The following is an 18,659-nucleotide window of genomic DNA, read 5'->3' as shown; positions in this document are numbered from 1 at the left end:
AAAGTTTTCCTCTCCATGTTTGTTTCGCATTACCCTATTGAAAAGAAAAATTATTTTGAATTTTCACTTGCGTGACGAATGGGCCACGCAAATTGCGTATAGAGCCAACGCTATTGGCACCACTTTCGGCATAGCCTCCTTTATCACTGCTTGAGTCTGGTAGACGATGCCAGTCCGCTACGATATCGCCACCACATTCATGTACGTCATTATGCAAAACTGCACTGTTGTTTTTAATACCGCTGTTGTTGATAGAGGAAATAGTTAAGAGCGTATGACTGCTATTACTTGCTGTGCCGCTTGAGGGTTCGCTTCGGTGGGACGATGATCCATTGGGACGATGATCCGAAATTATCGTTTCATAGCAGGCTCCGCCGTCGAGATAACTAGAAACCGGGCGCGTGTTTTTATACTTGTGTGGTGGATGATTTTGGTTGATCAATCCAGCCTGGTGGCCTACATTAGAGGGCTGATGCTGTTGTTCCAACTGCTGTTGCTGTACTGGTAATGTTATGTCCATCACGGGAGGTGTGTTCCGTGCAGAACGTTGTGAATGATAAAGATGATGACGACGACTGGCAGAGACGATATCCACAAGCAAGCATGAAGAGAAATAATATCGATTGTTAGAAGACAGAATGTGAAAATACTTATTGATACTAATGGTTTCTATGATAACAATCGCATTTAGAAATAAAAAATTAATGCTAAATATGTCAACAAAATACTTTTTTTCATTTTTTATTTTTTGAACTCTATAATTATCTTATGTTGTTTTATTATGACATTCAACAAACACTCACAACAATCAACATTCTACTTATAATATTGTAAACCCCATGCCTTTATTTATACTGTTGAAACACGAAATTTGAAATAAAAAAAATAAATAAATTCGTATGAATGCAAAACAGAAGGCAAAAAGTATTTTTCGCATATCGAGGTCAGCTACAATTTGCATGAAATAAAACTGGAAATAGAATTACGTTAATTGAAAACTAAAAGTATTATATAAGACGACACCATCACAGTGAGAAAAAACACTATTTAACAAAATAGTTATGAACGAAAATTTTACTGAAAATTAGTTGTTGCTTTAAATACATGCTTGCTTTAAAATATGCTTTAAATGCATGCATTGATCTCATTCTATACTTCTATATTCTATAAACATTTTCAAATCTCTACATTTTACAAAGCTAAATTTCACATGAAAAAAAACAACTATACAAGCACATGTTGAAGCGAAATCCAAACGACAACAGAGAACGTATATATAATTGGTGTAGAAAACAATACACATAATGTTATTTTAAGCAAATACTACGATTTCAGAAAGGTGAAGATTTAAGAAAAACCTTCACTTTTCGGAAATCATTGCTAGTCACTATCGAACAAAATGGGAGAACATTAACCCAAGCCTAATTGTTTTTATAGCAGAACCTAAACGCTGCTGCTACCACCATTTGCAATACTGCTAATTGATAATCCTTGCCATTAATGTATTACTCAATTATTATTCCATTTTCAGGCTATTCCTATTGGCTGCTTTTCTTGAACGGTGATTTAAGACATTTACGTTTCCATCCATGGTATGGGCCATGGTATATTTTCCATGAAATATTTTCATTCCTATTAGTGGCATTATCGTAAGTACTATTATCAGTGACCCACTTTGCTTCGTAACAGAACGAACACGAGTTAGCACTTTTTTTGCGGATCCAATCTATAACGTGTATTATGAATAGAGCAGAAACTAGATTCCATCGTAAAAACCCGCCGTCTGCGAATGTCTTCAAATCAACGCAGTATTATTAACAATTCTTGTTAAGGTATTGAAGTTGCCGTACCCATTGTCATTGTTGGCATTTTCACAATTGCTGAAGCTAGAGAAGCTGATGATCTCGTTCAAGCAATTCTGAAGGAAACACACCATCACCATTGTAACGGGACTACAAGGGAGCTTTTAGTGAAGAGAGAACTTCGTCAGAACCATTTAGTAAGGTTCTCAAGTTATTACATCCGTTTCTTTACGTTGACGATATAGTGGACGCTGTCATTGATATACGTGAAGATTGAATTTGCTGATAAATGGTCAATGCCATCATTTCCACTATCCAACACTAATTGTTCACAAAGGCGATGCTCCTGTTGAAGGGAGTTTTTCATAAATAGTGTTGTCACCACAAAGCTTGTTACATGTCATACCGCCAACATGAACAGCGAGTCAACTTGCTCAACTAGGAATAGTTTGCCTTTACTCGTATGGGAGGAATTGAAGTATGTGTGTGAAGAAAAAATATAAATTATGCAAGGAGAAAATACTTAAACATAAAGAACACAAGTCATACGAACTCCGCTTTCGCACTACACCCTTGAACATTTCACCAAAGCTTTTTTATTACTATGTGTCGTTAGTTATTGAATTTTATGTCTTCAATTTAAAACAAACATGCACAAAAAATTTAACATATTTCCGATGCGAAAAAGACATTGCGAAAAGAGATTGCGAACATTCATAGTGTTCACACCAGCAATCATCATATTTATTAATAAGCTAAGCGGAAAATCGAACGCTTTAGTTTTGTTCTCTCTTCGATAGTAACTTCAATATAGCGAGGAAATCTATTTAATGAGGAATTTTATCGCTTTGGAGTTCAAGTTTTCGTTCTCAATTAAACATTTTTTCTCACCATCACCAGAAAAGTTATTTGGCAAATGTGTTCTTGCCCTAGAGCCTCGTTTGTCGTTCTTCTAAAACGGAAGAAAGTCTATCAAATACCATTCCTCGATAAAATATCGGAAATGGAGATGGAATGAAGATATAAAGTATAAGATGAAAAAACATTTCACAAATATGAGAAAACGCACAAGAATAGGAGAGAGAAAAACTCCAAATGAACATCAAAGTAACAAGAGAAAATGTTGACGATAAATGAAGGAAGAAATAAGATAGAAGATGAAGAACAAATTTTACATCGGTAGAAGCTCATTCGATACCGTTCTTCTGAAATTTGAGGAAATGTATAGGAAAGGGCGAGAGAAACCTCGAGGACTATTTTCTACAAGTCAATCCAGATACCTGCATACGCTGATGATAAAAACATCATTGGTTTGCGGCTCTGCTATGTAGCAAAAGCATACGAGCAAATTGAGCAGGTGGTGTAAAAACATCCGGGATGGAAATTGACGAAACAAAAACAAAAATGATGGTAGCTTCATCGACAGTTCTGCTACTAAATGTTAATGCCAAACTACGGAAAGGTGATGTACAAATAAGAGCACCTTTGGAGTCGTCCAAAACATCAACTATCACAGATCAAAAGTCAGCACCTACAATAGTATTAATATTGAATTATGCACTACGGTGCTAGCAGCCAACCGCTGGATGTCAAATCTTCTCCACTCAAATTACCTGTGGCGACGACTGAAACTGGAGCTATACACAACATTTATTGTTCCAGTACTCACAAACGAAACATGGACTTTGTCAAAAAATGAAGAAACTCTCTTTGTCGCGATCGAGAGGAAGATGCTCAAAAGGATTTTCTTTGGGGGGAGGGGGCTCCGTACGTATAGAAGGACAATGGATCAGTTGCTACAATAAAGACAAAAAAACGAAATTTGAAAGGAAGACGAGGAAGACACGTGGTACCGACTTTTCTTTTAGCAAGCCAAGACCGCAAAGCGATTGCAGCGCCTGATAAGGAAGTATATAAGGACCTACACAGAGTGGATTAAGAAAGCTCCCAAACAAAAGAAAGCTCACCCAATAACAATTTTTATGTTTTTTTTTTAATTTTTTATTGACAATTGGATGCTATTCAACAACATGTACGCTTGGAGCACACATCCACCTACTAGCTAACTCAGTAGGCCTTGACATAAAAAACATATCGGTCAGCTTTACTCCTTAGCTTACTACTCCTTGATGGTCAAAACATGTTAATTATTGTCATTAAACCTACTATGTCATTAAACCTACTATACACCATGTAATTCTAGCGAATAAATTAAATTTAGAAATTAAGAGAAGCCAGTATTTTATTAATGTGGAAGCTATATGTGTACGAAATACCCGCCATGACGAAAGTAACATATATAAAGACATTGTCCATACGGAAGAAAGTGAAGATAATCCGCGATGAAGAGAGCGTGAAAGTGAAAAAAAAAACAATTATTTGCTACATATGTTGAAACCGTATTCATTGACTTTTTTGGCATGAATTATTTCAATTTAAACCCGTATGAAACATTTTTCATGTTATTTCGTATGAGATACAAAATTACTTCTCCCTCTCTCTTGTTACGAATCAATTCAAGAATTCGATCATAAGATGGTATACAACCCTGAATTAAGATGTATATACTTGCACTAATCTGTAAGTATTCTATTTATATATTTTTGGTTGTGGTAAAAAAATAAGTCAGTTGCCTGCTAGTTTTCTTCGCAGTTGGTCTTCAATTGAAAGAATGAACAAACCACAACAGGTTATGCTCGGGCTCCATGGAGAAAGCCATTCTCGGAATACCGCGGTTTAACGAAGATGATAACTTTAACAATTGAAGTTTGCGAATAAGAATGATGCTGGAAGCGGAAAATGTGTTGAACACGCTCACTGATGAAGTTCCTGTTCACATTAAACTCAAGGAGAAATTCGATCTTGCAGATCAAAGCAAAGTGTCTACTAGTGTGATTTCTAACAGACTGGTGGTTAGCAACAGTACGTGACGCAACTATCGGAAAACAAATGTGGAATTGTCTAAACGAAGTTTACACGAATAAATTTACACGAGTAACCAGTCGTACAACTTTGAGGAAACATCTAGCGCAGCTCAAGATTCACAAAGGTGATAATGAAATAGGACACATATAAAAGGAAACCGTACGTCGTATGTCCAAACAGAGAAAAGTGAAAATGAAAAGAACAATGAAATATGCAAAAACTCCGGTTGTGTATGGAACAACAATTTTAATTGTTGATTCGGGTGCTTCAGAGCACATAACAAACAACAACATAATGTTTTTAAGTTTAAGAACAATGAAAACCCTTTGAAGATTACAGTAGCAAAAGAAGATGCGGTAATCACAGCTACACATAGAAGTGCTATACAAAATTTAAAATGTCTCAACAGTGAAAATTCTGGCATGATTACTATGGCAAACGTGTTATATATTCTAGATGTAAGAGAAAAAGATCTTGAATGTTCAAAAAACAGAAAAGGCTGGATTAAAAGTGACCTTTATGCGTGAAAAAGTCAGAGTATTCGAAAATCCAGAACTGTTGTTAGCCGGTGAAAGGAGTGTTAAATTAATAAAATTATTCTCAATTCTATACAGAAAGGAAAACAATTCACACGAGTTCTGGAAATTATCCACTCGTACGGATGTCGTCCAATGCAGAATATGACGGATAACAAATATTTCGTTTTTTGATATTTTTGATAAAACAAATAAACCGAGATTTATCGGAGGATTCGTGAATACGAAGCGGTGATGTGTGCTCAGATTGGTAGGTGTATTTCCAAACTTAGATGCGACAACGTTGATGAGTACAAGCACACCGAGTTTCAAAAGTATTGCCAACAAAGAGGCATACAAAGCCTTGGGAAGCCTTATGGTTTTATGAAATACTTTTGTACACATCCACATTGTACACATCCAGAAACTGTTTCGAGGTAAGTTTAAAGCAAAATTTTGAAAGGGGGTACTTGATGGATACCCTACAAATGGCTATCGGATTTGGAATACTAAGAAACATTATATTAGCGCTTCTTCCAATGCTAGGGGTATCGTAAACAATGCAATAGTTTTTTTGAATGAAATTAGATCCAATAACATGAAAATAGTGCAACTAGAAGAGCTGATGATCCACAATAACAAAGAAACAAAAGATTGCTCCGGTGAAACATCTTTCGATAGTGCAGGAGATACATCATTTAGTGATTGTGCAGACACATTAGATGATGAGCACTTGTCAACGCGAAAGAAAAACACCAAAAAAGCACGTAGATTACGACATGAGTTATGGTGATTATGCATTAAATACATTGAATTTTTCCGAACCAACCCGAAGAAACGATCGTAAACAATGGCAATCTGCCATGGATAAAGAAATGCAAACTATAAAAATGTGTAATAGTTGGACACTAATAGCGCCTCATCACCACATCTAAATCATCACATCTAAATGAGTTTCCAGAATTAAACCTGGGGATAACAAAGACTTTTATAATGCAAAATTAGTAGTTGGGGATTTTAGTATTGGTTATATTGAGATGCATGCCCCTAGGACTAAAGTAAATACACTGAGAACAGTCTTTGTATTAGAAAATTAAGAAAGATTGCACATTCATCAAATGGTTGTAAAAATCGCGCTCCTAAATAGTGGTGGTCGTTATCTGAAGAAATTTTTATGGAATAGACTAAATGATATAGAAAAAAAAGGACTGCTATGTCAGTTGAGTCGTCCAATATACGTATTAAAACGAGCATCCCGAGCATGGAATTTAAAAATTCCATTTCTAGAATTGAATTTCTACGTAGTTCGAATGATATGTCTCTAAACAAAACAAAAAGGAACGGGAAAGATTATACTCGTTTTGTTGGTCGATGATATTTTGATTGTGAGTTCGTTGGCGGAATTGAAAAATATAAAACAGAAAAGTGCTGAACAATTTTTGCTGACGGATAACGGTCAAGTTAAAATGTTTCTTGGCATGAAAATTGAGCGTAAACTTGATATGAAGATAATGACGATTAGTCACGAAGAATATTTCGAAAAGCTTTTAAATCGATTCAATATGACCGAATACAAGCCCATATCAATACCAATTGAGAATAGATTGAAACTAAGCAAAGAAATAAAGCATGTAGTTAAATTAATATATAGAGCTAATAGAAAAGAATCTATTTTAAACATATTTTGTGATGCGAGCTGGGCAAAAGATATTTCCGATCGTCGTTCCATATTACGTTATGTACTGAACTTAGTGATAATACTGTAGAACGGTAAACAAGAATGTAACAAAATGTTTCGTTGTCATCAGCCGAAGCAAAATTCAATGCATTAAGTACCGAAGCATCTCATACAATCTGGTGGTTGTTACTTTTATTGGAAGATTTGTGGATACCCATCACAGATCCAGTACCTTGGTATGAGGACAACAAATCTACAATCAAAATTGAAGAGGACTCAAGAGACAATAAAATAATTTACCATGTCGACACGAAGTATCATTTCATAGGAGAACTAATTCAACAAAAACGAATGGACATTCAGTTCATCTCGTCATCAATGCAACAAGCCGGTATTATGACACAAGTGCTGCCATCAAAAATATTCGAAGAATCTAATGGAATGTTAGGTTTGCAGAATGAATCGTAAAATGTTCAGATGAAGTAACGTTTTCAGATGGAGTATACATAAATTTTTCGAGTGTGTAAAGAATTAATTTAAGTAATCGATCGTAAGATAATATACAGTACTGAATTAATATGTGTATACAAATCACGACTCTCTCTCTCTCTCATCCATTCTTTTTTTTTCTCTCTTTCTATCTCCCTTTCTCTCTTTACTTTCCGTTTCTCTACTCCTGTTCACTGAGCGTCTCTGACAAAAGTTAATAATTCCATAAAGCGATTAATTTAAACATCGTTTACCTGATCTGTTGCTGCAGTTCCTCGTAGTTGACGTAATGTGAGTAACGATGGTTAAAAACATCGGTATGATGAATCGAAGTACCACCGACGCTAGCTGCAGCTGTTGCTCCTCCTGTTAAAGGCGGTGGTGGAGGTGGTTGATAATGAGGAGGCTGACTATGTCCATACATAACACCGGACGATGCCGAACGTTCGACTGAATTTGGATCAAACACGATGTATCGCGATGCAGCGCTGTGTCCAATTCCAAGTGTTCCACGCTTTGAGCTAGAACTACTACCTCCGGTTCTCTGTGTAGTAGCTGTTCCTGTACCGTCGGATTCGGTCATTTTTGTGCCGATCGTGTGATGTGACGCACCCGTTGGACCTGTGTAATCAACCGCTGGTTCTGTTGACGTAGCTGATAGAAGACTCGTCGTTCCCGTGGGCGCGATCACGTCCTTTCGGTGCTTTCCAAATCGGAACATATGACCAATTCCTCGCAGTAACCCTCCGCTCTTCTTAGCGCGTAGTTTTGCCCCTTTGCCATCATTTAAAGACGACTGAAAGGGGCTGTTTCTAGAGACAAAACCTCCATCCGTACACTCCGCAGTGGCCAACAAAGCAGGTGCTCCATCTTCTAGAAGCCAATGTTTTTTCGCTGCTGAAATAATATTGCATATGCCAAATTAACGTTCTCATCTAAGAAAATTTAAAGCAATGGCAAATGTAAATCATTGCTAAATTCAACAAAAATACATATTTTGAGGCACATTACATATTAAGACATTGTGTTCAAGTATGGTGTGGAAAACTTGTATTTTTTGTCATTACCTTGGAATTTATTTACGTAAAAATTATCATAAATATATTGTAGATTCATCTGCTTTGTAAACTTGTAGCAAACTTATTCTATAACATTTTGATATTGCCATAAAATGCTGATGAACCACAATCATTTATTTTAGCTAATATATATATATGTATATATATATATATATATATATATATATATATATATATATATATATATATATATATATATATATATATATATATATATATATATATATATATATATATATATATATATATATATATATATATATATATATATATATATATATATATATATATATATATATATATATATATATATAAATATATATATATATATATATATATATATATATATATATATATATATATATATATATATATAAATATATATATATATATATATATATATATATATATATATATATATATATATATGTATATGTATATATTTATATATATATATATACAAATGTATATATATATATATATATATATATATATATATATATTTATATATATACAAATGTATATATATATATATATATATATATATATATATATATATATATATATATATATATATATATATATATTTAAATTTATATATACTTATATATATATATATATATATATATATATATATATATATATATATATATATATATATATATATATATATATATATATATATATGTATATATATATATATACACATTTATACATATATATATATATATATATATATATATATATATATATATATATATATATATATATATATATATATATATATATATATATACACACATTTATACATATATATATATATATATATATATATATATATATATATATATATATATATATATATATATATATATATATATATATATATATATATATATACACACATTTATACATATATATATATATATATATATATATATATATATATATATATATATATATATATATATATATATATATATATATATATATATATATATATATATATATATATATTGTGTATTTATAATTATAATTATGTTTTTGGAATAATTGGAATAATAAATGATGCTTAAATTCGAATATCACTTATTGTTTGTTTTAAAATTATCATAGGATGCTAAAAGATGTTTAAAAAAGACAATTTCAGTTCTTGGCTCCTCATCATGTAGTAATATCGAGTTACACAAAAATATTTTGCGATTATGCTTAAAAAAATGTTTTTTTCGATTTCTAATAAACAGCCTTTGACTGTAATACATTGTTTGTGAATTTTACGGGAGTGCTGTTCAATAATTCCACGTTTGATGTACTTACGCGATTCTGAAGGTTGCTCCACGACAGCCCGGAGTATTTCCTCACGACCACGGCCTCGCGGTGTACGTAAAGCATTCGGCCCTCGTGGTTCATCTGCCATCTGTATTTCCTGAACCATGGTCTGCAGCGATTCTAGACTGGATGATTTTTTCATTCCCAATGACGGTCCGAGATCACCAAGTTGATCTTGTGCCTCGGCGTGTAAAAGATGAGCGGCCAGAGCTGCTGTCGTCGACATTATGCATTTTCCTCCGACCGAACTTTCACTGATACTGTTTTTCTGACCGGTTAATCTGGCCATCTGAAGGTCAATCGACTCCATCGAATCATCAACAGTAGATATACCGCTGCTTGTCATTATTTTGCTGTTCCGGTCGCGTTTTTCACGTAGCTTCTTATTGCGCTGGTACGTACCGGTTTCGCGTGCATCCATAGCAGCGTGATGCTTTTCTGACATCGAGCGACGCCCTATTGCATCTCTACTGAACGCATCTGATGAAGGTGGATTAGTTTCGAGTGATAGCTGGCTTGCATAGGTCGGATCGACCCCGTTTGGTGTTGAAGTGTTTACATTACTAAGACCGCCCCCTGTGCTGATACCAACACCTGTACTGCCCTCTTCTAAGGGACGGGTGAGATGGAAAGTACTGTATTGAAAAGTAAAAATAAATAATATCAAAATAAAAGCATCACGTAAGCTAATTTGCAAACATGTGTAGTAGCGACGTTGCTGGCTCTACGCTCAGCACAAAAACGTATCATACACTAACATATAAAAACTTATATAAAAATATGCTTACGGAGAAGTTGGTTCTGGATCTTCCTCAATCATCACTACATTGCTGCCATTTAGACTAGTAGCTGAAGATGTCGTACTCCAGTGGTCCTTAGTCGCCATGTAATAGCTCTCATTTCGAAGCCCATGCTGCACTGGCGGCCGATGCACTAATGCTGATGCTGGTGCATATAAACGCTGAGCAGGTGGTCTTTGGTTGAGGGAATCTTGATGGTGATTATGCATAGTATTACTGATATTAGGACTTAGGACTTTGTTACTGTTATTAGGATAATGGCCACCGGATGATGTATCACTGCCATTCAATGGCAGCTGATTCATGTGTTGCAGTAACGTTGTGCTACTGTTAGTTCCACCACCGGTTAAACGATCTAGCACGGGATTGCTGTAACGTTTGCCTTGCTGCAAATGACCCTGTTGGTTTTGTGGTTCGCAACTATCTTTTTGCGAACGGCGTGTTGGCGAATATTGTTGATGCTGTGCGTTCTCTGTGCTAAGGTATATTGTCACTGTTCCTGAGTTTGCATCGCTTTGCTGCTCCTCCGTCTTCACTCCAACATTGGACCGTGGATCAATCGTTTCCAACAGTTCTCCAGTACTTACCGGGCGTCCAATACGACGAGCAATTTTTAAAATAATTTTACCCGGATAGCTACCACCTATCAACAGATAATAGATAGGAAAACGAAAAAAAAAACAAACAAAATACAAGTGAATTACATGTAAAAACCTTGAATTATCGCATATACATAAGAGTACTCACCCGACTGCAACATCGCTCTGCGTAGGGTATCCATTGCTTCGGCGTTTGACTGACCAAGCAACGATACTCCATTCACACTCAACAACTGATCGTTCATCTTGAGCCGGCCGTCGCGGCTGGCTGCACCACCATGTAAAACACTCTTCACAAAGATACCGAGATCTCCGTCCGTACGACTACTGCTCCCACTTCCCGTACTGCTACTACAATTTCCGGAGCCCGTTTTTCCTTTTACACTCACTCCCAATCCGGCCTTTTCAGTATCGTGTACCGGTATATGAAGAGTAAGCATTTCTCTATTTTTCCAGGCTGTTCCTACCACTGAATCACCTCCGCTACCGTTATTCGACATAGTCTGTTCGTTGAGCATATTCCCGATGCCTGAATTGTATCTGCCATCAGCGTTGACATTGGAGTCCAATTGATGCTGGTTCATCAATTCAACGACGTGGTTAGTTGATGCCGATTTTAATATTGATGCTAGAGACTTTTTCTGTACAATTGGTGTTTTCGGTGTAGAAGAGGAATCCATGGGTGAGAGTTTTGGCAGTGAACGACTGCTTCCTACATTGTTTTGAGGATCACACCGTCTTACTCCTTCTACATGCAATATGTCGGAGGGTCTCGAGAGGCTGTGGCTACTATCCAGATGTTTTAACGATGATTTAGGCATTACTGGTGGTGGTGGTTTGGGAGGCGAATTCTTTGGTTCACTTTCAGTGTTAAAATCCTGAATAGCAAAGCACGATATACAAAAAATGAATCAATATTGTCCACAATAATAAGTTATAAATTATACGCGCAAAGCATTTATTTAGAAGTGATTTTTTTTTTTGAATGTATTGCTATGATTACTTACTATTTCACGTTCTTTTACATCGACTGCTAGTTCTTGTTGACGAGAAACTACGATTTTGAGAGTGGCTCCTTGCGGCGTGCCGCGTAATATTGAAACTACTTCCGTTTGTGATTTACCCGTCATTGGAACGCCTTCCACCTCGAGCAATCGATCACCCGGCTTAAGCCGACCGTCCTCAACGGCTGCACCCTTCGGCAAAATGTTCTTTATGTATATTGGACAGTGGCCACCGGCTGGATTATCACGAGTGGTGACAGAAAATCCAAGCCCGTGATCACCCTTTGTAAGTGTAATTTCGATGCGTTTACCGAGTTTTCTGGTGTTCGCCGCCTGCAGGCTAGTGGCGGTAGAGGGTGCACCAGGTATCTTGCGCGTAGGCGATAGCGTCGCAACTTTAGCTGTCGAAATTGGTTTTTCCTCCGCTTCGATCATCTGGCCAACGCGGTTATCGCGATTATATCGAGGTCCGCTGCTACTCTTCACCAATCGGGTACCAAAGTGCTGTTGCTCTGCTTTCCTCACCGCGGTTCTGCTACCGGTACCACGTACTACGCGCAATCTTAGCTCAGTCGATGCAAGGCTCTTCTTAAGATGTTCCTGCACGGAACTTTCAGAGAGCCCGATGAGCTTAATATTGTTTATCTCGAGAATACGATCACCCCGCCGCAGACGGCCACGTTCCGCTCTACTACCCGATTCCACACTTTGCACCAGCAATCCACCCCGGTCCATATCCGGAATGGCTGTGAGTCCTAGTGGCCCGCCAGATTCATTCACTACCAGTAGCATTTCACTGCAACAAATAGAGGGAACAGAAAATATATACCACAATTAATTCTTACTCATCCATGTCGGACACGCATAGTACAACCGTACCTGTCTTTGTTACGTATTGAATCATACACTGATGCCTTTGCTTGTCCAAGTGGTTCTTTACGAGTAGACTCGCGAGGAAGTGACTTTGAGCTAAAGCTGCTATTTCCGGCCACACTTCCTCCACCTGAGCACGTAACATCGTTTCCCGAATGATGAAAAGGGTGTTGTTGCAATTGCTGATGCACAAAACTTTGATAAGGTTGGTACCCATACGAGGACTCTGATTGATTGTGCGCTGCAGAAGCGACCTTCTCCGCCGCGTCCATCCAACGATAGCCATTTCCTGAATCGGTGCCTAAAAATTGCATCGACAGACGCCCGGAGCGGTTGAACGCCTGGGGCAGTAGACTGTCATGCTGTTGCGATACATCCTCCTCCGGTACGTTCCACTCAGGTGACATCAGGTGATGATTATAATTGTACACCGTCGCGGCTCCGTTTTGTTGCGATGAATGCATCCGGTCCGAAGGGGGATCACTGTCACTCCGACAGACAGGTGCTGCTGACCAACGCTTACTTGTTCCTTCGTGGTGGCTGTTCGAGTTCACATTGTACAGTGGGCTATGCTGTTCCGTCACGCCGATTTGGTGCAAGGATGGTTCGCTGCCTCGGCGAACTTGAAGGCCAAGCCCAAGTGGAGCGGGTTCGTTGGCGAATACCTCAATGCACGACGCAACTCCACTCGTCGGGTTGCCTTGATCATGAGCCCCTCCAGGACCACCGATCGACATGTTCAACGCAGCATTGTCAGTGTTGCCTGTTCCTTCGGTGATGCTAACGTTAACACCGATGATACTCTCCAGGGCCGGATCACCGACCGTTCGTCCAACTGCAACTATGGTGCTCTTTTTACCAGAAGCCGCCGTTTGAAATATGTCAGGACTTCCGGTTCCAACAGAGCTACCGCTTGCTCCATCTCCGCCACCCTGTTGAACACCTGGATCGAGTGCTACACCCGCATCCTCATAGTGAGCGATAATCTCCTCTCGATCATCTGCAACGTCGCAGATGTGGTCCGACGGATCAAGAATACCTGACTGCGACTGCAGATGATGCACAACCACCCAGGAATCCGGATTCTAAAATTAAGAAGCATAACAAAAAGTTGTATCACCATAAATAAAAATACTTTTCGAATTTAAAACGATTTTCAATTTATGTTATGGTGAAGAACGTAAATTTACGTGCGCCGAAAAGGATAAAACATAAAGCCCATCAAACAAATTCGACACACTATCACAAAAAATCACATCTTAACTACACGTTTGCATACGTACAACCTGCTTTAGATTTTCTTAGAGAACTCAGTGAATATTATTTATAAAAAAAAAAATATATATATATATATATATATATAAATATATATAAATAAATATGTATATATATATATATATATATATATATATATATATATATATATATATATATATATATATATATATATATATATATATATATATATATATATATATATATATATATATATATATATATATATATATATATATATATATATATATATATATATATATATATATATATATATATATATATATATATATATATATATATATATGTATATATATGTATAATATATGTATATGTATAAACATATATATATATATATATATATATATATATATATATATATATATATATATATATATATATATATATATATATAAACATATATATATATATATATATATATATATATATATATATATATATATATATATATATATATATATATATATATATATATATATATATATATATATATATATATATATATATATGTGTGTGTGTGTGTGTGTGTGTGGGTGGGTGTCAGAATGCCCTTACTATTTCGCAAGTAGCTGTATCAGACTTCGAAACCCTGCTATTCTTGCTGTTGTCTGGATATACGATGCGAGTAGACGTCGATGCTATATTTTTATCTTGTGATTCCACATTGCCGGTTCCTGTCGTTGTAGTCTCACCTACCTTCCGTGGTAAGTTGAGCGAGTAACTTTTACACAATTGTTGTTGGCAATGTGCAATGCCTTTCTGTCGCTGGTGCACTTGGTACGTATGCCGCCAACCAAAGATGCCAGAGATTTTATTTGCGAGCGCCGGACACTTGGGCGGTAACTCAAAGATGTTGGGTTTTTTCTTCATCCTTGCGTCAGATGGATGAAACACTCTAAAACGCACTAACGGGGCCGAACATGATGACTCTCACGGAATACGAGGGTATAGGCAAACCAGTTTGTTTTTGTGGTGTATGATTCACTTTACTCGACGTGAAGCAAGCCGTCCACAAGTTCTTAACATTGCACTAGCTCGCACTTTACTTTGATTAAAATGGTTACTTTGATAAGCATCAGGACACCAGCAGTCGCAATCATCAATGCTTCTCCCGGTAAATAAAATATACAGTACAGTAGTAGTTAGAAATGCAGCTCAAATACAAAAAATAAAAACGATTCATCAATTGATCTTTAACTGAACATCGATTGCATGATGGCTCGTGTTTAAGGCTTAGTGTTGCAGTCAATATGAATTTCCGATTACTGAATTCAATCAGGTTGTCAAAGATTGAGTATCCATCACTCGCATATCAGCCCATGAAACGTGTGTGTAGTTCAAAAAAGTTTTTTTTCCATTAGTTTGGCCGTCTATTTGTGATTAAACTTCTTCCTGCTTCCTTTCTTTGCCCACACCTACAAATGGGTTAAAAGCTAAAACGGTCACCCTTTCTTACAAGTGTGAATATAAATGCCACATTCACGCACTCACACATGTAAACATCGGGGCGACTGAGTTACCCGCATGAGCTGAGAATAAGCGACCAATTTGTGTTTTCCAGAGTCGTGGACCTACGCTACCGGACATCGTCGGACACGGCGAGCTGTCTCGGTGACAGCTTCAAATGAAAACAGTTTTGAACGGGACTGTTTTTCAAATAACACTATTATTTCAAAGCAAAAGGAGAAATTTAATTGAATTTTTTTGAATTTGTTTTTAAATAGAAAATCTAAATATACAAACGAGTGCAATGAGCACCACGTAAGTTTTGCGTGTCCATTGCTCGGACCAAACCAGCAAGCGAACTCCATACAAATTTTTGACAATTGATGTGTCAACAGCTGGTCCGATGGGCAACTCATTCGATTAGCCCGATAGGTGGACACGCGCCATAAAACAGACAGTAGATAGAGTAATGGCGCGTGTCCACCATTCGGACCAAGCTAGAAGAATGAGCGACTAGTATTGAGTGAATGAGAATGAGCGACCAATTTGTGTTTTCCAGAGTCGTGGACCTACGCTATCGGACATCGTCGGACACGGCGAGCTGTCTCGATGACAGTTTCAAATGTAAACAGTTTTGAACGGGATTGTATTTACAATAACACTATTATTTCATAGCAAAAGGAGAAATTTAATTGAAATTTTTTAGATTTGTTTTTAAATAGAAAATCTAAATATACAAACGAGTGCAATGAGCACAACGTAAGTTTTGCAGGTCCATTGCTCGGACTAAACCAGCAAGCGAACTCCATACATTTTTTGACAATTGATGTGTCAAAAACTGATCCGATAGGCAACTCATTCAATCTGTCCGATAGATGGACACGTGCCATAATGAGCGACCAATTTGTGTTTTCCAGAGTCGTGGACCTACGCTATCGGACATTCGTCGGACACGGTGAGCTGTCTCGATGACAGTTTCAAATGTAAACAGTTTTGAACGGGACTGTATTTACAATAACACTATTATTTCAAAGCAAAAGGAGATATTTAATTGAATATTTTTAAATTTTTTTTTAAATAGAAAAGTTGATGTGACAACAGCTGGTCCGATGGGCAACTCATTCTATCTGTCCGATAGGTGGACACGCGTCACTAATTTTGGGTACCGCGCTGACAAAATTTTGGGTACCGCGTCACAAAACCATGTGTATATGTAGTAGTAAGGCTTTTCGATCAAGTGAACTCGAGTGAATTCGCATAAGAATTTAAAGAAGGGAAAGAGCAAGCTAGTTGTTGGTAATGAACACTTTTGGTTTTTTGAAGTGTTCATGTTCATGCTCGTGCACGATAAACCGATTTGGTACCGGTATCGCGGTACAGGTTTGCACCCACCCTCAGAATCCAATAATGTCACGTATGTTTCATGCATACTAATGGCGCGTGTCCACCTATCGGGCTAATCGAATGAGTTGCCCATCGGACCAGCTGTTGACACATCAATTGTCAAAAAATGTATGGAGTTCGCTTGCTGGTTTGGTCCGAGCAATGGACACGCAAAACTTACGTGGTGCTCATTGCACTCGTTTGTATATTTAGTTTTTCTATTTAAAAACAAATCTAAAAAAATTCAATTAATTATTTCTCCTTTTGCTATGAAATAATAGTGTTATTGTAAATACAGTCCCGTTCAAAACTGTTTAAATTTGAAACTGTCATCGAGACAGCTCGACGATGTCCGACGATGTCCGACGATGTCCGATAGCGTAGGTTCACGACTCTGGAAAACACAAATTGGTCGCTCATTCTCATTCACTCAATTCTAGTCACTCATTCTTTTAGCTTGGTCCGAATGGTGGACACGCGCCATAAGGGTGGGTACAAACCTGAACCGCGGTTCCGGTACCATATCGTGCTATCTTCAGCATTAGCTTATGCTATACGGATATCGTCCGTAAACAAATTATTAGCAGAGTGAAAGGAAAAAAAGACCCACAAGCCAAACTCAAAAATCCCCTAGAGCGATAAACCCATGTTTTTCTCTATTTGTGGTAATTAAAAATTTAAAGCCCAAAGATTTATTTTCCCCCATTGATTAATTATGATAAATAATAAGATTATTTAGCATAGATGAATTATAAATTGAATGACGTACTTCTCTTGCACTTCCAAAAACAAAATATGTAACTTCATTGCTATCAACTGGTTTGCTCTTTCCCTTCTTTACACTCTTATACGAAATACACAATACTTTCAATGAAATACTTTAAACGAATCGAAAAATTTACATTGATTGATACTTAAATTGATACTTAAAAAATGGTTCAGTGCTTCGATGGTACAGCTCTTCCGCATGAAAACTGCACAGTCATGTTCACTAGATTTGGTAGTATAGATACCAAATATTTTCAAAACCATTTTTAGTAAATTTGCTGTTTGAAGTGGGTCCGGAGCGTTTCAACATTACATCATTATATGTTCAAGAATGATTTAGGGAAAATCGGAAAATAAACAATTTAAACATTTTTTAATTCATCACCTAAGTTAAAAAACAAGATTTTTTTGTTGTGTATGTGGTTATAGCTCAAAACACATATTTACATTAAAGATTAGATTGTAATTTCATTTCGACTGAAAAGTAGATGAATTTATGTTTGTATGTACCAAATTCACGCCAAAAAATACTACTAATATATACAGTTAAATTTGTGGTACTGAACGGCAAAAATTTGATCCTTTTGGTTAGCTTTTATGACTTTGGAGCATTGTGTCTTCGAAGATATAAATGCGAGAAGTCTATAATTTCGGAATTTTCTAAGTTAACTAT

At 36.5% G+C, this 18,659-nt stretch overlaps 1 protein-coding gene across 1 annotated transcript; it reads right to left on the bottom strand.

Moving 5' to 3' along the window:
- Positions 1-7,628: 7,628 nt before the first annotated feature.
- Positions 7,629-15,259, bottom strand: LOC128728296 (uncharacterized). Its single transcript, XM_053821917.1, has 7 exons — positions 14,945-15,259; positions 13,100-14,178; positions 12,224-13,016; positions 11,365-12,094; positions 10,606-11,260; positions 9,806-10,452; positions 7,629-8,306 (listed from the first exon to the last, which is right to left on the bottom strand). Exons 1-7 carry the CDS (start codon positions 15,257-15,259, stop codon positions 7,660-7,662), a joined length of 4,866 nt encoding a protein of 1,621 aa, XP_053677892.1. The 3' UTR covers positions 7,629-7,659.
- Positions 15,260-18,659: the final 3,400 nt, after the last annotated feature.

The sequence above is a fragment of the Anopheles nili genome, chromosome X (genome assembly GCF_943737925.1).
Source record: "Anopheles nili chromosome X, idAnoNiliSN_F5_01, whole genome shotgun sequence".
NCBI classification, from domain to species: domain Eukaryota; kingdom Metazoa; phylum Arthropoda; class Insecta; order Diptera; family Culicidae; genus Anopheles; species Anopheles nili.
This window is presented reverse-complemented; position numbering and strand designations above follow the sequence as displayed.